This window comes from Symphalangus syndactylus, chromosome 12, assembly GCF_028878055.3.
Source record: "Symphalangus syndactylus isolate Jambi chromosome 12, NHGRI_mSymSyn1-v2.1_pri, whole genome shotgun sequence".
Classification (NCBI taxonomy): domain Eukaryota; kingdom Metazoa; phylum Chordata; class Mammalia; order Primates; family Hylobatidae; genus Symphalangus; species Symphalangus syndactylus.
The window spans coordinates 135,112,932-135,127,768 of NC_072441.2; the positions used below are offsets into that span (position 1 = coordinate 135,112,932).

Sequence of the window (14,837 nt, forward strand, 5' to 3'; positions counted from 1 at the left end):
CTTTCCTGACTGAACCCTGACTAAACAATTAAGTTTAGTAAAGTGCTAGGCACTCAATAATAATTAGCTGTTACTAATGGGAATAGGAAAACTGAGAAGCATGTCTATTTACTTTCTTACCTCATCATATTTTCTGTTTTCATTTTCCAGTTGTTTAAGTAGGGCCTCTTGTTGCTGAATTCTGGATTGTTGCTGAGAACAGGTCATTTCCAGTAGATTTTCTTTATCTTGTAAGGTTCTCACTTGCCTGTGTAACTCATCTACGTTCTGATATAGAAGTTTCCTGAGGGCAATGAATGTACATTAAATCACACTATGAATTGCAAATGAAATTCAGACCTAAAATTTTTATGGCATCACAAGGGATTTTTTTTTTTTTTTGGTTCATTGAAATAGGGTATGTGTCTATAAGCTAAAGGGACCAACACAGGGAACCTCTTTTGTGATAGAAGCTTTCATTAGTTCTCTCACTCACTCATTAAAATGACTCTATGAGGAAAAAGTAGTTGTCCTTATTTCAGAGATGAGGAAGTTGTGGTAGAGAGAACAGTTAAGACAAGGTGGAGGTAGGGCTCGAATCCTGAATCCCATATTCTTTCTTCCTTACTGCTTTATGAGTTGAGCCCTTCATCTTCCGGGTTCAAGGTAATGTTAGTTACAAGCACTATTGATAATAATAAGCACACATTAACACTGCTATAAATGAATCATAAATAAGCCTGCATTTTATGAGAAAATTTACCATTTTCCAAAAGAGGGTAAAGGAACTCAGAGAATTTTACATCAAATATGGTACTCTGGTATACTAAATATTTTGAATGAAAGGCCCTTAGAGATCAGCAGATGCTAGAAGAGGCTTTTCTCTTATCTGCATGAAGACCGGACTTACCAAGGAGAACAATTATACACATCCCCTCCCTGAAATTGCATTATTTATGGATCTTCAGAAAAGAAGATTGAGGAATATAACAATACCTCCACAGTCCTTTTCACAAGACAACAGCTATCTCTTAAACTCATTCAAATTCCCAGGAGAATCATTTATGAATTAATTTTTGTCGCCAGGGTCCCTTCACTCTCCCTAATGAGTTACTGTCCCTTCGAATTGTCTACATTCCTCATCTCCCTCTCCCCTGGAAACGGGTATATAAGCTTCTGCAACACACTCTGATGCCGGGTCATCACACTTGATTTTCCCTACCCCACATTAATAAAATCGTGTTTGCTTTTTCTCCTATTAATCTGCCTTTTGTCACTTGACTTTTCAGAAAACCTTCAGAAGGGGAGGGGAAATTTTCCCTCCACCCCTACAAGGGCCATTAGCACTTTGCTCTTTCAGTCTCATTATGAAACCAGACCAACTGTCCCATAGAAATTACATTTACAGTTTTTTGAACAAATGTAGAAATGTACCCTCCCAGTCTTAAAACTTGAAATTTACATCTGAGTTCCTCCTTCAGGAGACTGACTCTCAGGCAAGACACTAAAATTCACCAGATCATAGCATCCAGAAAATGAGATGCCTCATTCCTCATGATTGGTTCCTTACCCCTCACTAATTCCTGTTTTACATTCCTTCCCTGCTATAACCCCCCAAATTTTAGTTGGTCAGGGAGATAGATTTGAGACTGATCTCCCATTCTTCTCAACTGTGGCACCCTAATAAAGCCTTCTTCCCTGACAATACTCATTGTCTTAGTAATTGGCTTTCTGTGCACTAAGCAATGGGACCTAGACCAAACCCCTGGCATTTCAGTAATAGAGTACAGTTTGTGGAAAGAGTTTTCTGAGGATTTCAGACCAAGGTTCTCCAGACTTAGAAGATTCATCTCGAAGACTGTGATGATGATAATGAAATAGTACTGGTGGGCAAAAGTCTCACCTGCATGCTAGAGCAGTAAAATACTGACATTAGACAAGTTTGCTTAATCTAACTTCAGTATTCTGAGAAATCAACAGGTTATTGGGGGACGATTATATTTGAGACATGGGCTCACATCCCTCCACCTCTAGTTCTCCTTATGTTTCTTGGATGTAAGTGCAGACTCTCCAAGGACTGCTATAGCTAATTTTCTACCATTCACATCTACTTCTACAGCAATATCCTCTCTTTCATCTCTGCTTCATCTAATTCACTGTATACCTGCTATTATGGCCTACTTCTTTTTGGTTCCATGCTCAATTTCCAGACTAAGAGATAAGCCTTGGAACTAAAAGAGAAGTTTTGATCCACTGAAACTAAAAACACTTGAGTTATTGGCAGTAAAATTTGAGAGCTGAAAACTAGAATTGGAAAGTAGGAATTTGGCTGGACATGGTGGCTCACATCTATAAGCCCAGCAATTTGGGATGCCAAGGTGGGAGGATTGCTTGAGCCCAAAAGTTCAGGAGCAGCCTGGGCAACATAGTGAGAACTCATCCCTATAAAAAATTTTTTAAAAATTAGACAGGCATGGTGGCATGTGCCTGTAGTCCCAGCTACTTGGGAGGCTGAGGTGGGAGAAGTGCTTGAGCCTGGGAGGTCAAGGCTGCAATGAACTGTGATCGCACCACTGCAATAGAGTGAGAACCCATCTCTACAAAAAGAAAAAAGCAAAGTAGGAAGTCAACATTAAAACAGCAACTCAAGAATATGCGAGAAGTTAATTGATATAGAGTTTGAAAAATAAAAGACTAACAAACCAGGTCTGCCAATGAATAAAATCAAGAAATTGGTGTACTGATAAGACTCCCTGCATTCTCTGTAGCCTGAGCCTCTTTTAGTAGTCAGAGTGTTCTTTCTAAATTGCAAACTAATCATATAACTTCCTCTGCTTAAAATCCTATAGTGGCTCCCCATTACTCTTATTTATATATATATTTTTTCTCTTCCTTGATTCAGGAACCCCATACTCTTAAGGTAAAGTCCAAACTGTTCACCATGGCTTGATAGATTCTGCATAAGAAATGGGCACCGTGGCTCATGAGCATCTGTGGCACTATGGCTCACACCTCCTAACACTTTGGGAGTCTGAGGCTGGAGGATCACCTGAGGCCAAGAGTTCTAAAACAACCTAAGCAACATAGGGAGATCCTGTCTCTAAATTTTTTTTTAATTAGCTGGGCATGTTGGGCATGCCTATAGTCCTAGCTACTCAGTAGGTGGAGGCAGGAGGATCACCTGAGCCCAGGAGTTCAGGGCTGCAGTGAGTCATGATTGTGCCACTGTATTCCAGCCTGGGCAACAGAGCAAGATCCCTGACTCTAAACAAACAAACAAACAAAAAAATCTAAGGTTCTGCATGAGCTAGGCCTACCTCACCTTCCTCATCTCATTTTCTCACCACTGTCCCTAACCTCATTTTCTTTCAGCCAATGAACTTTTTCACTTCCTCAAAGTCGTCCTCCATACTATTCTCTATTTAGCTTCTTGATACCAACCACTTCATTCTCAACTTAAATCACTTTCTTTGAGGAAGTCTTTCTTAAGCTCCCTCACTCCATAGGTATCTGTGTTATGTACTATCATGGCAACCTAAACCTTCTTTAGTATAACACTTACCACACTTCATCATACTTCATTGCAGTTGCAAAGTCTTATGTATAAAGATATTTATTATAGCTTTATAATAGCAAAAAAGTCTAAAAGATATAAGTATTACATAAAGTATGATATATCTGTGTAACAGAATGTCATGCAACTGTTTAAACTGATACTATGAAACGATAAATCAATAAGAAAAAGAGAGATGGAAAATTCTAAATATTTGGGATAAACAATACGCTTCTAAATAATACATGAGTCAAAGAGGAGGTCTCAATAAATTAAAAATATTTTGAACTAAATGAAAATGAAATACAACTTACAAAATGTATAGGATACAACATAGCAGAAAACTTGTAGTATTACATGCATATATTATAAAGGAAGAAAAATTTAAAATCAGTAATCTAAGCTTTCACCTTAGGAAACTAGAGAAAGAAGAACATTATAAGCCTAAAGCAAGCAGAAGCAAAGAAATAGTAAAAATGAGAGTATTAGTCAATGGGATTGAAAACAAGAAAATAATAGAGAAAAATCAATGAAACCAAAAGTTCGTTCTTTGAAAAGGTGAATAAAATAGATAAACCTCTAGCCAGGCTAACTAATAAATAGAGAAGACAAATATTAATAACATAAAAAATGCGGCCAGGCACAATGGCTCACATCTATAATCCCAGAACTTTGGGAGGCTGAGGCAGGAGTATCACTTGAACGCACGAACTTGAGACAAGCCTGGGCAACACAGCAAAGCCCCATCTCTATTTTATGAATAAAACATTAAAAAAAATCAAAATGAAAGAGGGGCCACCACTACTAACTCCATGGACATTAAAAGGATAATAAAGGAATGTTATGAACAACTCTGCCTACAAACATGATAACTTACATTATATGGACTGATGATTTGAAAGACACAAACTACGAAAGCTCACACAAGAAGAAATAGATAATCTAAGTTGGCCTATATCTGTTAAAGAAATTGAATCAATAATTAATTACCTTCCAAAAATAAAGCACTAGGCCCAGATGATTTCATGGTGAATTCTACCAAACATTTAAGAAAGAAATGATACCAATTCTCTGCAATCTCTTCCAAAAAAAATTGAAGGAGAGGGGACACTTCCTAAGTAATTTTTTGAGACAAACATTACCCTAATACCAAAACCAGATACAGATATTATGTGATAGGAAAACCACAGACCAATACCTTCATGAACAGGTTCAAACTCACTGTGGTCTGTTAAATTCCACATGACCTAGGTCTAGCTTACCTTTCTAGCCTCATTTTCTTGCCACTTTCCTTGTCTCTAAACATTTTGTTCTGGCCACATGAACTTTTTTCATCTTACTGAGAAGATTATGATGATAATGACGACAATAGTAACAACAATAACATCCAATATTACAATAACAACGCTTTTTTTTTTTTGAGATGGAGTCTCGCCTGTTTAGCCTGTTCTGTTGCCCATGTTGGAGTGCAGTGGCACGATCTTGGCTCACAGCAACCTCCGCCTCCTGGGTTTAAGCAATTTTCTTGCCTCAGCCTCCCAAGTAGCCGGGGTTAACATGTGTCTGCCATCATGCTTGGCTAATTTTTGTATTTTTAGTAAAGATGAAATTTCACTATGTTGGCCAGGGTGGTCTCAAACTCCTGACCTCAAGTGATTTGCCTGCCTCAGCCTCCTAACGTGCTGGGATTACAGGTGTGAGCCACTGGTGCCAGGCCTAATTTAAATTAAATAAAATTAACTATAGTTTAACAAATATATTTTTAATACAGTAGCTTTGTAACATTTTGATTTGTCTAGTTTCCCAGAATTCCTTCTGTGTAAGTTTCTGGTTATAGTGGGCCACAGGAGATAATATTTGTGTAAGATTTAGAGAACAGAATTGAAACATTTTTTCCAAGTGGAAGGTTGGAGCAGGCACTTTTATAGTTTATAAACACTGCTAGATATCTGCCGCTCACCTTGGCATGACACAACAGCCAGGCCTACAACTGCTCCACCTTCCCTTGAATCCTCCTTCATCTTTTCCATCTCCTGGGCCAGATGTCTATTTAGCTCCTTGAGGAAGGGTGCCAGTTTCTCCTGTAGGATACCTACACTTTATCAAGGTTAGAGGCAGCAAGAACTGACATGGGTTCCAGTCCATCTTCATGGTTTCCACCTTGTTGCTTTCCCACTTTACATTCAGCTTCATTTCCTGATTGTTTGCCCTGCAGACTTCAAGCTCTAGCATAAGATGCAAAGATGACAGCCATACAGACTGCATAACCAGTTCCCACAATTGCATAAGACCAAGTCCCTGTAATAAGGCTTTTATTAAATATATATTCCTACTGATTCTATTTCCTGGTAGAAGTGCTTATTATGTGCCAGGATATATATTATGTCACTGAAATAGAAGAAACTGGGAAAAATCTAAATGTTCAACAATAAAGGATTTATTAAATTGTGACATATCATTAAAATAATATTCTAGAAAAAGTGTAATGTCAGATAAACAGATCACAATATTTTAAGTGAAAAAGTAGGTTACAATCTAACTATTTAAATCAGGGTTACTTTCTTCCAGATTATGAAACAATATACACTATAGAGTCCCCTTTTGGTAGAAGAATTTCCCTATGTATTTTATTTTCCTACACTTACTTTAAACAGTGCATACATATTTCTTCTTAGCAAATCTTCACAAGAGATGTATAGAACTGGCCGGGCGCGGTGGCTCACGCTTGTAATCCCAGCACTTTGGGAGGCCGAGGCGGGCGGATCACGAGGTCACGAGATCGAGACCACGGTGAAACCCCGTCTCTACTAAAAAATACAAAAAATTAGCCGGGCGCGGTGGCGGGCGCCTGTAGTCCCAGCTACTCGGAGGCTGAGGCAGGAGAATGGCGTGAACCCAGGAGGCGGAGGTTGCAGTGAGCCGAGATTGCGCCACTGCACTCCAGCCCAGGCGACAGAGCGAGACTCTGTCTCAAAAAAAAAAAAAAAAAAAAAAAAAAAAAAAAAAAAAAAAAAAAAGAGATGTATAGAACTGGCATTACAATTCCCACTTTAGAGATAAGGACACTAAGCAAGAACAAACATCAAATTTATGGTGAAACTAAGGTGGAAGAATGCTGAAGTCATTGATGCTTTAATGAAAAGTTTAAAGAGACAACAGCCCAAAGAAATCAGCAGTTTACTAATGGATAAGTCATTTTAAGAAGGGATGAGATGATGTTGAAGATGAGGCCCACCGTGGCAGACCATCCACACCAATTTACAAGGAAAAAATTAATTTTTTTGTGTCCTAATTGAAGACTGATGATTAGCAGCAGAAACAAAAGCCAATATCGTAGACATCTCAGTTGATTCAGCTTACCACAATTCTGACAGAGAAATCAAAGTTTAGCAAACTTTCCACTTGATGGGTGCCAAAACTATTGCATTCAGATTAGCTACAGACAGGAGCAAAGCTTTCAATGGGAATTTTACATAAGTGGGATGAAGATCCTAAAGCATTTCTTTGAAGAATTGTAACAGGAGAAGAACCATGGCTTTACCAATATGATACTGAAGACAAAGCACAACCAAAGAAATGGCTACCAAGAGGAGGAAGTGGTCCAGTCACAGCAAAAGTGGACCAGTCAAGAGCAGAGGCCATGCCAACAGCTTTTTGTGATGCTCAAAGGATTTTGCTTATTGACTTTCTAGAAAGCCAAATGATAACCTGTTTATTATGAGAGTGTTTTGAGAAAGGTAGCCAAAGCTTTATTTTAAAAAATGCCTGGGAAAGCTTCACCAGAGTCTTTCTCTACCATGGCAATGCTCCTGTTCATTCCCCTTATCAAACAAGGGCAATTTTCCAAGAGTTTTGATGGGAAATTATTAGGCATCCACCTTACAGTCCTGATTTGGCTCCTTCTGACTTCTTTTTGTTTCCCAATCTTAAAAAATATTTAAAGGGCACCCATTTCTCTTCGGTTAATAATGTGCAAAAGACTGCAATGACATGGTTAAACTCCCAGGATTCTCACTCAGTTCTTTAGGGATGGACTAAATGGCATGCATCATCACTTACAAAAGTGCCTTGACCTTGATGGAGCTTATGTTGAGAAATAAAGTTGTTTTTTTGAGACAGGATCTCATTCTGCCACCCAGTCCAGAGTGCAGTGTTTCAATCATGGCTCACTGCAGCCTCAAACTCCTGGGCTCAAGTGATCCTCCTGCCTCAGCCTCCTGAGTAGCTGGGACTACAGGAGTGCACCGTCATGCCTGGATAATGTTTTTTTTTTTGGTAGAGACAAGGACTCGCTATGTTGCCCAGGCTGGTCTCAAACTCCTAGGCTCAAGTGATCCTCCTGCCTCAGCATCCCAAAGTGCTGGGGTTACAGGTGTGAGCCACTGCACCTGGCCAATATATTGTTTATTTTATCTTTCAATTCAATTTTTCCACAAACTCTCTGAAGTCCCCTTGTACAAAATATCAACTTCATTGTAGTTTGAATTTTGTCAGACTACATGTCAGAGCAAATTCCAGAGTATTTCATAGGCAAGTCAGTCAAGAATATTTACTGTTACCACTAGGTGTGTCCCAGAACCAGAATAAATAATCTCTGCCTTTAAAAATCTCACACTGTAGCGTCAGAGGTAAACTAGAAAATAAACAATTAGAATACAGTGTGGTAAGTGCAATACATCAGGAATTGTGTGTGGCTGAGTTTACTTCATTGGGGACAGAGCAGAAATACTCTCTGATATTCTGTTAGAGTAAATTAATATTGCTGATTAACTCAGTCATGGCTAAACACACAGGAAACTGAGATCTCTGCTCCTCTTACCTCTTCTGTTGTTCTTCTTGATATTGTTGCTTTACTTTAGCTTCATTTTCTGTTGCTTCTTTTATCTTTTCCTCTAGCTGCTGCTTCTCTGAAATACAAGTGTCTGTGAGACAGACTTTATGAGCATGTTCTAATTTCCGCTGCAGGTCCAAAATCTTGAATGAAAAAAAGTTTACAAGTAAAGCATTAAGAAGAGTGTGACCTTTTTTCAAATTAGGGGAATAACATAAATAGCAAACATAGCAGTGCTAACATGTTGATCTGACCTCAAGTAAAAAGAGTAGCTGGATTTAATTTTAAAATAAATTGTTTAATTTTTGCAGTATGTAATGCATTCATATAATTCAATGTGTGTGCATAAAAGAAGCTACAGGCCAGACATGCTGGCTCATGCCTGTAATCCCAGAACTGTGGGAGGCTGAGCTGGGTGAATCGCTTGAGCCTCAGGAGTTCAAGACCAGCCTGGGCAACATGGTAAAACCCCATATCTACAAAAAAATACAAAAATTAGCAGGGCGTGGTGGTGAGTACCTGTAGTCCCAGCTACTCAGGAGGCTGAGGTGGCGGGAATCACCTGAGCCCAGGGAAGCTGAGGTTACAGTGAGCTAAGGATTGCACCACTGCACTCCAGCCTGGGTGACAGAGTGAGACCCTGTCTCAAAAAAAAAAAAAAAAAAAAAGAAAAAAAGAAAGGAAAAAAAGAAGCTATATAGTGGAAAGTCTCCTTCCCATCCCTGTCCTACTTCCACCAAATTTTCCTCTACCGAATAGGTAATCGTGGTTTTTAATTTCTTATGTACTCCTCCAGAGATTTATGTATACATATATAAACACATATTATATAGTTATCCCCCATACATATAAATTTTACACAAATGATGACATACTATACCATATATAATTAGGTACCTTACTTTTTTATAGCAATACACGTTTGGTCATTTTTCCGTATTATATGCACATACTGAGTTGTCTTCTCTTCCACAGTTGCATACCACTCTACTGTAAGGGTATACCATAACTTATTTAACCAATGCCCTGCTGGTGAACATTTAAGCTGATTCCAATCTTTTGCTATTATAAACAACACTATTACAAACAATGTCTGCAGATTAAATTATGAGGTGTAGATTTACTAGGGCAAAGGTTATGAGTATTTGTTTGTTTGATAGATAATGCCAAACTGCCTCCACAGGTATTAGACCAATTTATACTCCCAACAGCATGTGAGTGCACCTAGTTTCTCCACAGTGTGGTTAGATTCATGAATAACACTGCAGAACAAAATAGAAGTCTCTTATAAACCAAGCACCTATTAGCATATTGCTTAGCATCAATAATAGGTTTTTTTAATGATCTGGGAGAACTAAAAATATGACTTATGATTTTGAAAGACAGACCATTATATTTTAGAGTTTATATGCTAGATTTAAAGTGTCACTTAAAAACATTTTTTCTTGCCTTTTTCATGTAGCAGCAAAAAAGCCCCCACATTTTTTAAAGATAAATTTCCTTTACACTTGTTTACTTATTTTTATAAACCCTTGTGTCACCTTAAATTGTGCCTGGTACATAGTAGGTGCTCAATAAATATTTGTTGAATGAATAGATTTCAGCAGGGTAGGTATTATCTCTCTAATGTATTTCTGACCCAACAAGGAGTCCTTTGCAATGGCTTGGCATCACATTCCCCACAAATATTCAGTGAATGCCAGTGGGTGTCACCCGTTTTCTAAGAGAGGGGCTTTCTGCATCAATCCCAAGCCCCTGCACCTAGGTCTCTGCATAGCCCACACAGCATGAGAGAGGAGAAGATGCAGAATGATTCAAGGGGAATGGTAGTAGGCAGCCAGCTGTCTGAGGCCAGCTCAAGTTCCTTGGAGCTGTTCTATTTAGTTCTGTCTAGGGAGAATTCTTACTTAAGGAATTCAGTTCTAATTCCACAGACAAAAGCATCACCTCATTGGCTTCTCTGTCAATGATACATCCAAACTTTTGAACCTGCCACACAATTTAAGAAAGGGAACATTTCCAGTACATTTGAAGCCCATTCTGTGACCCTCTTTGATTATCCCTCTTCCCTCCCCACCAGAGAAAACCAATATCCTGAATTTTGTGTTAATCACATCATTGCTGTTTCTTTTTAATAATCTCTCTTTTTTTTTTGAGATGGGGTGTTGCTATATCGCCCAGGTGATCCTCCTGCCTTAGCCTCCAGAGTAGCTGGTACTATATGCATGTGCTACTATACCCAGCTAACTTATTCATTTTTGTAGAGACATAGTCTCACTATGTTGCCCAGGCTGGTATTGAACTTTGGGTTCAAGTGATGCTCCCATCTCATCCTCCCAAAGTGCTGGGATTACAGGTATGAGCCACCATGCTAATAGTTCCTTCCTTCCGTCCGTCCCTTCCTTCCTTCCTCCCTCCCTTCCTTTCCTTCCCTTCCCTCCCTCCCTCCCTCCCTCCCTTCCTTCCTTCCTTCCTTCCTTCCTTCCTTCCTTCCCTCCCTCCCTCCCTCCGTCTCTCTCTCTGAGACAGAGTTTTGCTCTTGTCACCCAGGCTGCAGTGCAATGGTGTGATCTCAGCTCACTGCAACCTCCACCTCCCGGGTTCAAACAATTCTCTTGCCTCAGCCTCCTGAGTAGCTGGGATTAAAGGCACGTGCCACCACACCTGGCTAATTTTTGTATTATTAGTAGAGACGGGGTTTCACCATGTTGTTCAGGCTGGTCTTGAACTCCTGACCTCAGGTGATCCACCCACCTTGGCCTCCCAAAGTGCTGGGATTATAGATTGAGCCACTGCACCTGGCCATTCACCTCGCCTGGCCACTTGCCTCGCCTCGCCTCTCCTTTCCTTTCTTAAAAATAAGTTAATTCAGCCAGGCGTGGCTGCTCATGCCTGTAATCCCAGCACTTTGGGAGGCCGAGGTGGGTGAATCACGAGGTCAAGAGATCGAGACCATTCTGGCCAACATGGTGAAACCCTGTCTCTACTAAAAAGTACAAAAATTAGCTGGTCGTGGTGGTGCGCACCTGTAGTCCCAGCTACTAGGGAGGCTGAGGCAGGAGAATCGCTTGAACCTGGGAGGTGGAGGCTGCAGTGAGCCGAGATCGTGCCACTGCACTCCAGTCTGGGGACAGAGCAAGACTCTGTCTCAAAAAAAAAAAAAAAAGTTAATTCTAGGGAAATGGCTGTTCCACAGACAGAGCAGGGCTACCCCATAGGCAGAGTAGCCTGGATGCTGTTTCTTTGCAACTGATACAAAGTGGGGGAAAGAACTCAGATTACCAGTAATACTACTGTATAAATATACAATTTATTTTTTTGATCTTGTGTCAGGGGACATTTGGGTTGTTTCTAGTTTTCTGCTATTCGGAACAATGATATTATGAACATGACTGTCTTCCTGTTTCCTGATACATACATGCATATAACAGTTTTTCTTATGCCTAGTAGAAGTGTTAAGTTGTATGATGCACACATCTTTAAAACATTTACACTAATTAACTCTTCCAAGTGAAGTGAATATATGAGTTCTTGTTGCGCCAAATCCTCACCAATATTTTGTATTGTCTAAGTTTTAAAATCTTGCCAATCTTTACCAATTTTACCAATTACTTTTTAATGGAATAATAACATCCATATGGTAAAGTAACATACATATATACATATGGTGAATAACATACATATCTTAAGTGTATTCAATGAAATCTGACTTGTATAACTACTTCCCCGACCAAGATGTAGAATACTTGCAGCACCACAGAGGATTCCCTCGTGCCCCCTTCAGTTAATACCTATCACAAGAATAACCACTATCTTATCTCCATAGCTTAGTTTTATTTATTCTTGAACTTTATACTGTACATAGAATTGTATAGTATGAACTCATTTGTTCTGGTTTCTTTAACTCAACATTAGATTTTTTAGTTTAATTCAGATTGCTGTCATCTACTTTTTGATGTTTGCTTCATATTATATGGTTTCATGAAATTATTTTTTTATCCAATTTAACTCTCAAACTTGTGCATCAAAATGTACAACTGTTACATACTACTGCCACCTAGTGTTGGGCAATCTAAAGTGAAGGGACAATATTTCAAAATGGTTCATTTCACAACACAAATCCCCCTACAAAATTATAAAATATGTTTGATGTGATGAATATGATAATTACCCTGATCTGATCACTATATATTATATCTATTTAAACATCACTATGTACCCCATGAACATGTACAATTGTTTCTCAATGAAAAAAACAAAATTTACATTAACAGCCAATGCAAATGAGAGAATATGTCTTCTCAAATGTGAAAATATAAAACAAAAGCCATATGGGATCAGTCAGTTCTTTAAGTTCATGTTATAACTTTAATAAAACTGACCTTTTTAAGTCCATGAAGTTTTTACAATACACAAGAGTTCCTAAAATTGTAGGAACAGGTGAAATCAAAACAGAAGAAAACATGGGAGAGAAAAAAAATTTTAGAATTCTATCAAGTCTGCATCATACTTATTTCTTAAAATCCTCAGGGAAATAAGATTTCAGTAGTGGTATTCAGTGCATGCTATTTATTAAGCATGAGGATAATTACCTTTTCCTCTGCATCAGCAACTTTAGATTTCTCCTGAGCCAGCTTTTCCTGTAGGTTGTTCTGTGATTTAATGCTCTGAGTCTGTTTAAGTACTTCCAACTCCAGTTCCTTGATTTTCTGCTGACACTGCTTGCACTCTGCCGTGAGTGAAGAGCACATCTTTGTACTGTCTAATAACTTCTGTTGGGCATGCTTTAGTTCAATTTTTATCTAGAGGTAGAGAATAAGTAAGAGTAATACAAATAAGTGTGGAATGAATGTGAACTAGAATAAGCAGCTTTCAAAGGAGTGTAGTCCCCTAAAAGCCAACAAATACCAATGTCACATGGCTGAGTACCTCTTTAGAGCTGCCATGTGTTAGTAACAGTTTCCAAAGTTTAGTCAGATGGCAGTTAGACAAAGGAATTTTCCTGAGTTTCTATATATGCATGGTCTAAACATTTTCCATCCTTTCTTCAATCTAGTCCAAACTGGCTTTCATCCCCACTACTCCAGTGAAACTTTCTGCCAAGGGTACTAGCTGACCTCTTCATTGCCAGAATAAATCCAATGGACAAGTGATTTCTCAGTAGCATTCTGTGATACCAAACTTTGCTGGTTTTCACTTAGCTCTCTGCTGTTCTTTCTTGGTCTTCTTTGTAGACTCTTCCAATGCTACCCAACATGGGAGTATTATGGGACTCTTCTAGGCCTAGAGAGTAGATGATTTGCTATCCATTTCTATAATTTGAAATGCCATTTTATGCCAATACTTGCCAAAATGAAACTCCTTGATTCTGCCCATATCTCCAAAGTCTTTTTTTCTCTGTCTTTCCAATTTCAGTAAATAATGCCACCATCCAAACTTTTGTGCAGGTCAGTAATCCCTGAGTCTTCCTTTTCCATTATGAACCAATTCCAATCATTTAGCACATGCTGTCATTCTATCCCCACAATACAACTTGCATTAATCCATTTGTGCCATTTTTTTGCCACCACCCTACTCTAGGGCATCATCTCTAGCCTGGGCTATAGCAACTGCCTCTGCACTGGTCCTACCACTTCCATTTTTACTCTCTTCTAATCTATCCTCTAATGCTGTGGCCAAATTTTCTTTTAAAAACATAAATTGAACTACTTGACACCCTTGCTTAGAATCTTTCAGTGGTCCCTCACTCCAGATCCCACCAGCTTGCCTGGCTTTGTATGCTCTGGCGCTTGTCTATCTCTTTAAAACCATCTTGTTATTTCTCCTTCTCCCACTGTAACTCCTGTCACACTGGTTTGTATTAAGAGTTTCCGATACACTAAATTTTTTCCACACCTCCCTCTGCCAGAAATGCTTTCCCTTTTCCCTTCTCATTGTATGGTTGCCTACCTATTCTTCAGGTCTTAGCTTAAATGTCACTTTGCAGGGGGCAATTTTCAGAATCATTTAATGTGAAATGTCCTTACTCATCACTGTACCACATTTGTTTCCTTCATCAAACATACCATGATTTATAATTAAGTATGCATTTATATACCTGTTTATATCCCCTTTCCCCACTTTAAATTCCAAGAAAGCAGAGACTATGCTTTTAATTCATTTCTTAACACCAAGGCCTATCAAAGAACCAGAGAGTAGGTGATTAATCAGTTATTTACTGAGCACGTAAATGAATGATATTCTAAAAAATATCAGAACGTAGTGAATGTATACACTGGGCAGGGAAGGCTCATAGACAAAAGTGGTGAGAGAAAATTTACTTTGTTTTAATGGTAAATAGAATTCCCTGGTCTCAAAGCTTTTCAACTGAATTAATAGGGATGATAGCTATAATGTCCTTCATCTGTGCTTTCTCTATATTAACCAATCAGATTATATAAACTGAATCTAAAAGTTAATTGTGTTCAAGCTCTT

At 38.8% G+C, this 14,837-nt stretch overlaps 1 protein-coding gene across 1 annotated transcript in view; it reads right to left on the bottom strand.

Annotated features, from left to right (window-relative positions):
- The window catches only part of CCDC30 (coiled-coil domain containing 30), a 143,630-nt gene that overhangs the window by 69,960 nt on the left and 58,833 nt on the right, over nt 1-14,837 (bottom strand). The window contains exons 6-8 of the mRNA XM_055255695.2: nt 12,956-13,165; nt 8,352-8,506; nt 121-283 (exon numbers count right to left, since the gene is read on the bottom strand). Coding sequence (XP_055111670.2) covers nt 121-283; nt 8,352-8,506; nt 12,956-13,165 — 528 coding nt within the window. The remainder of the gene's footprint in view (nt 1-120; nt 284-8,351; nt 8,507-12,955; nt 13,166-14,837) is intronic.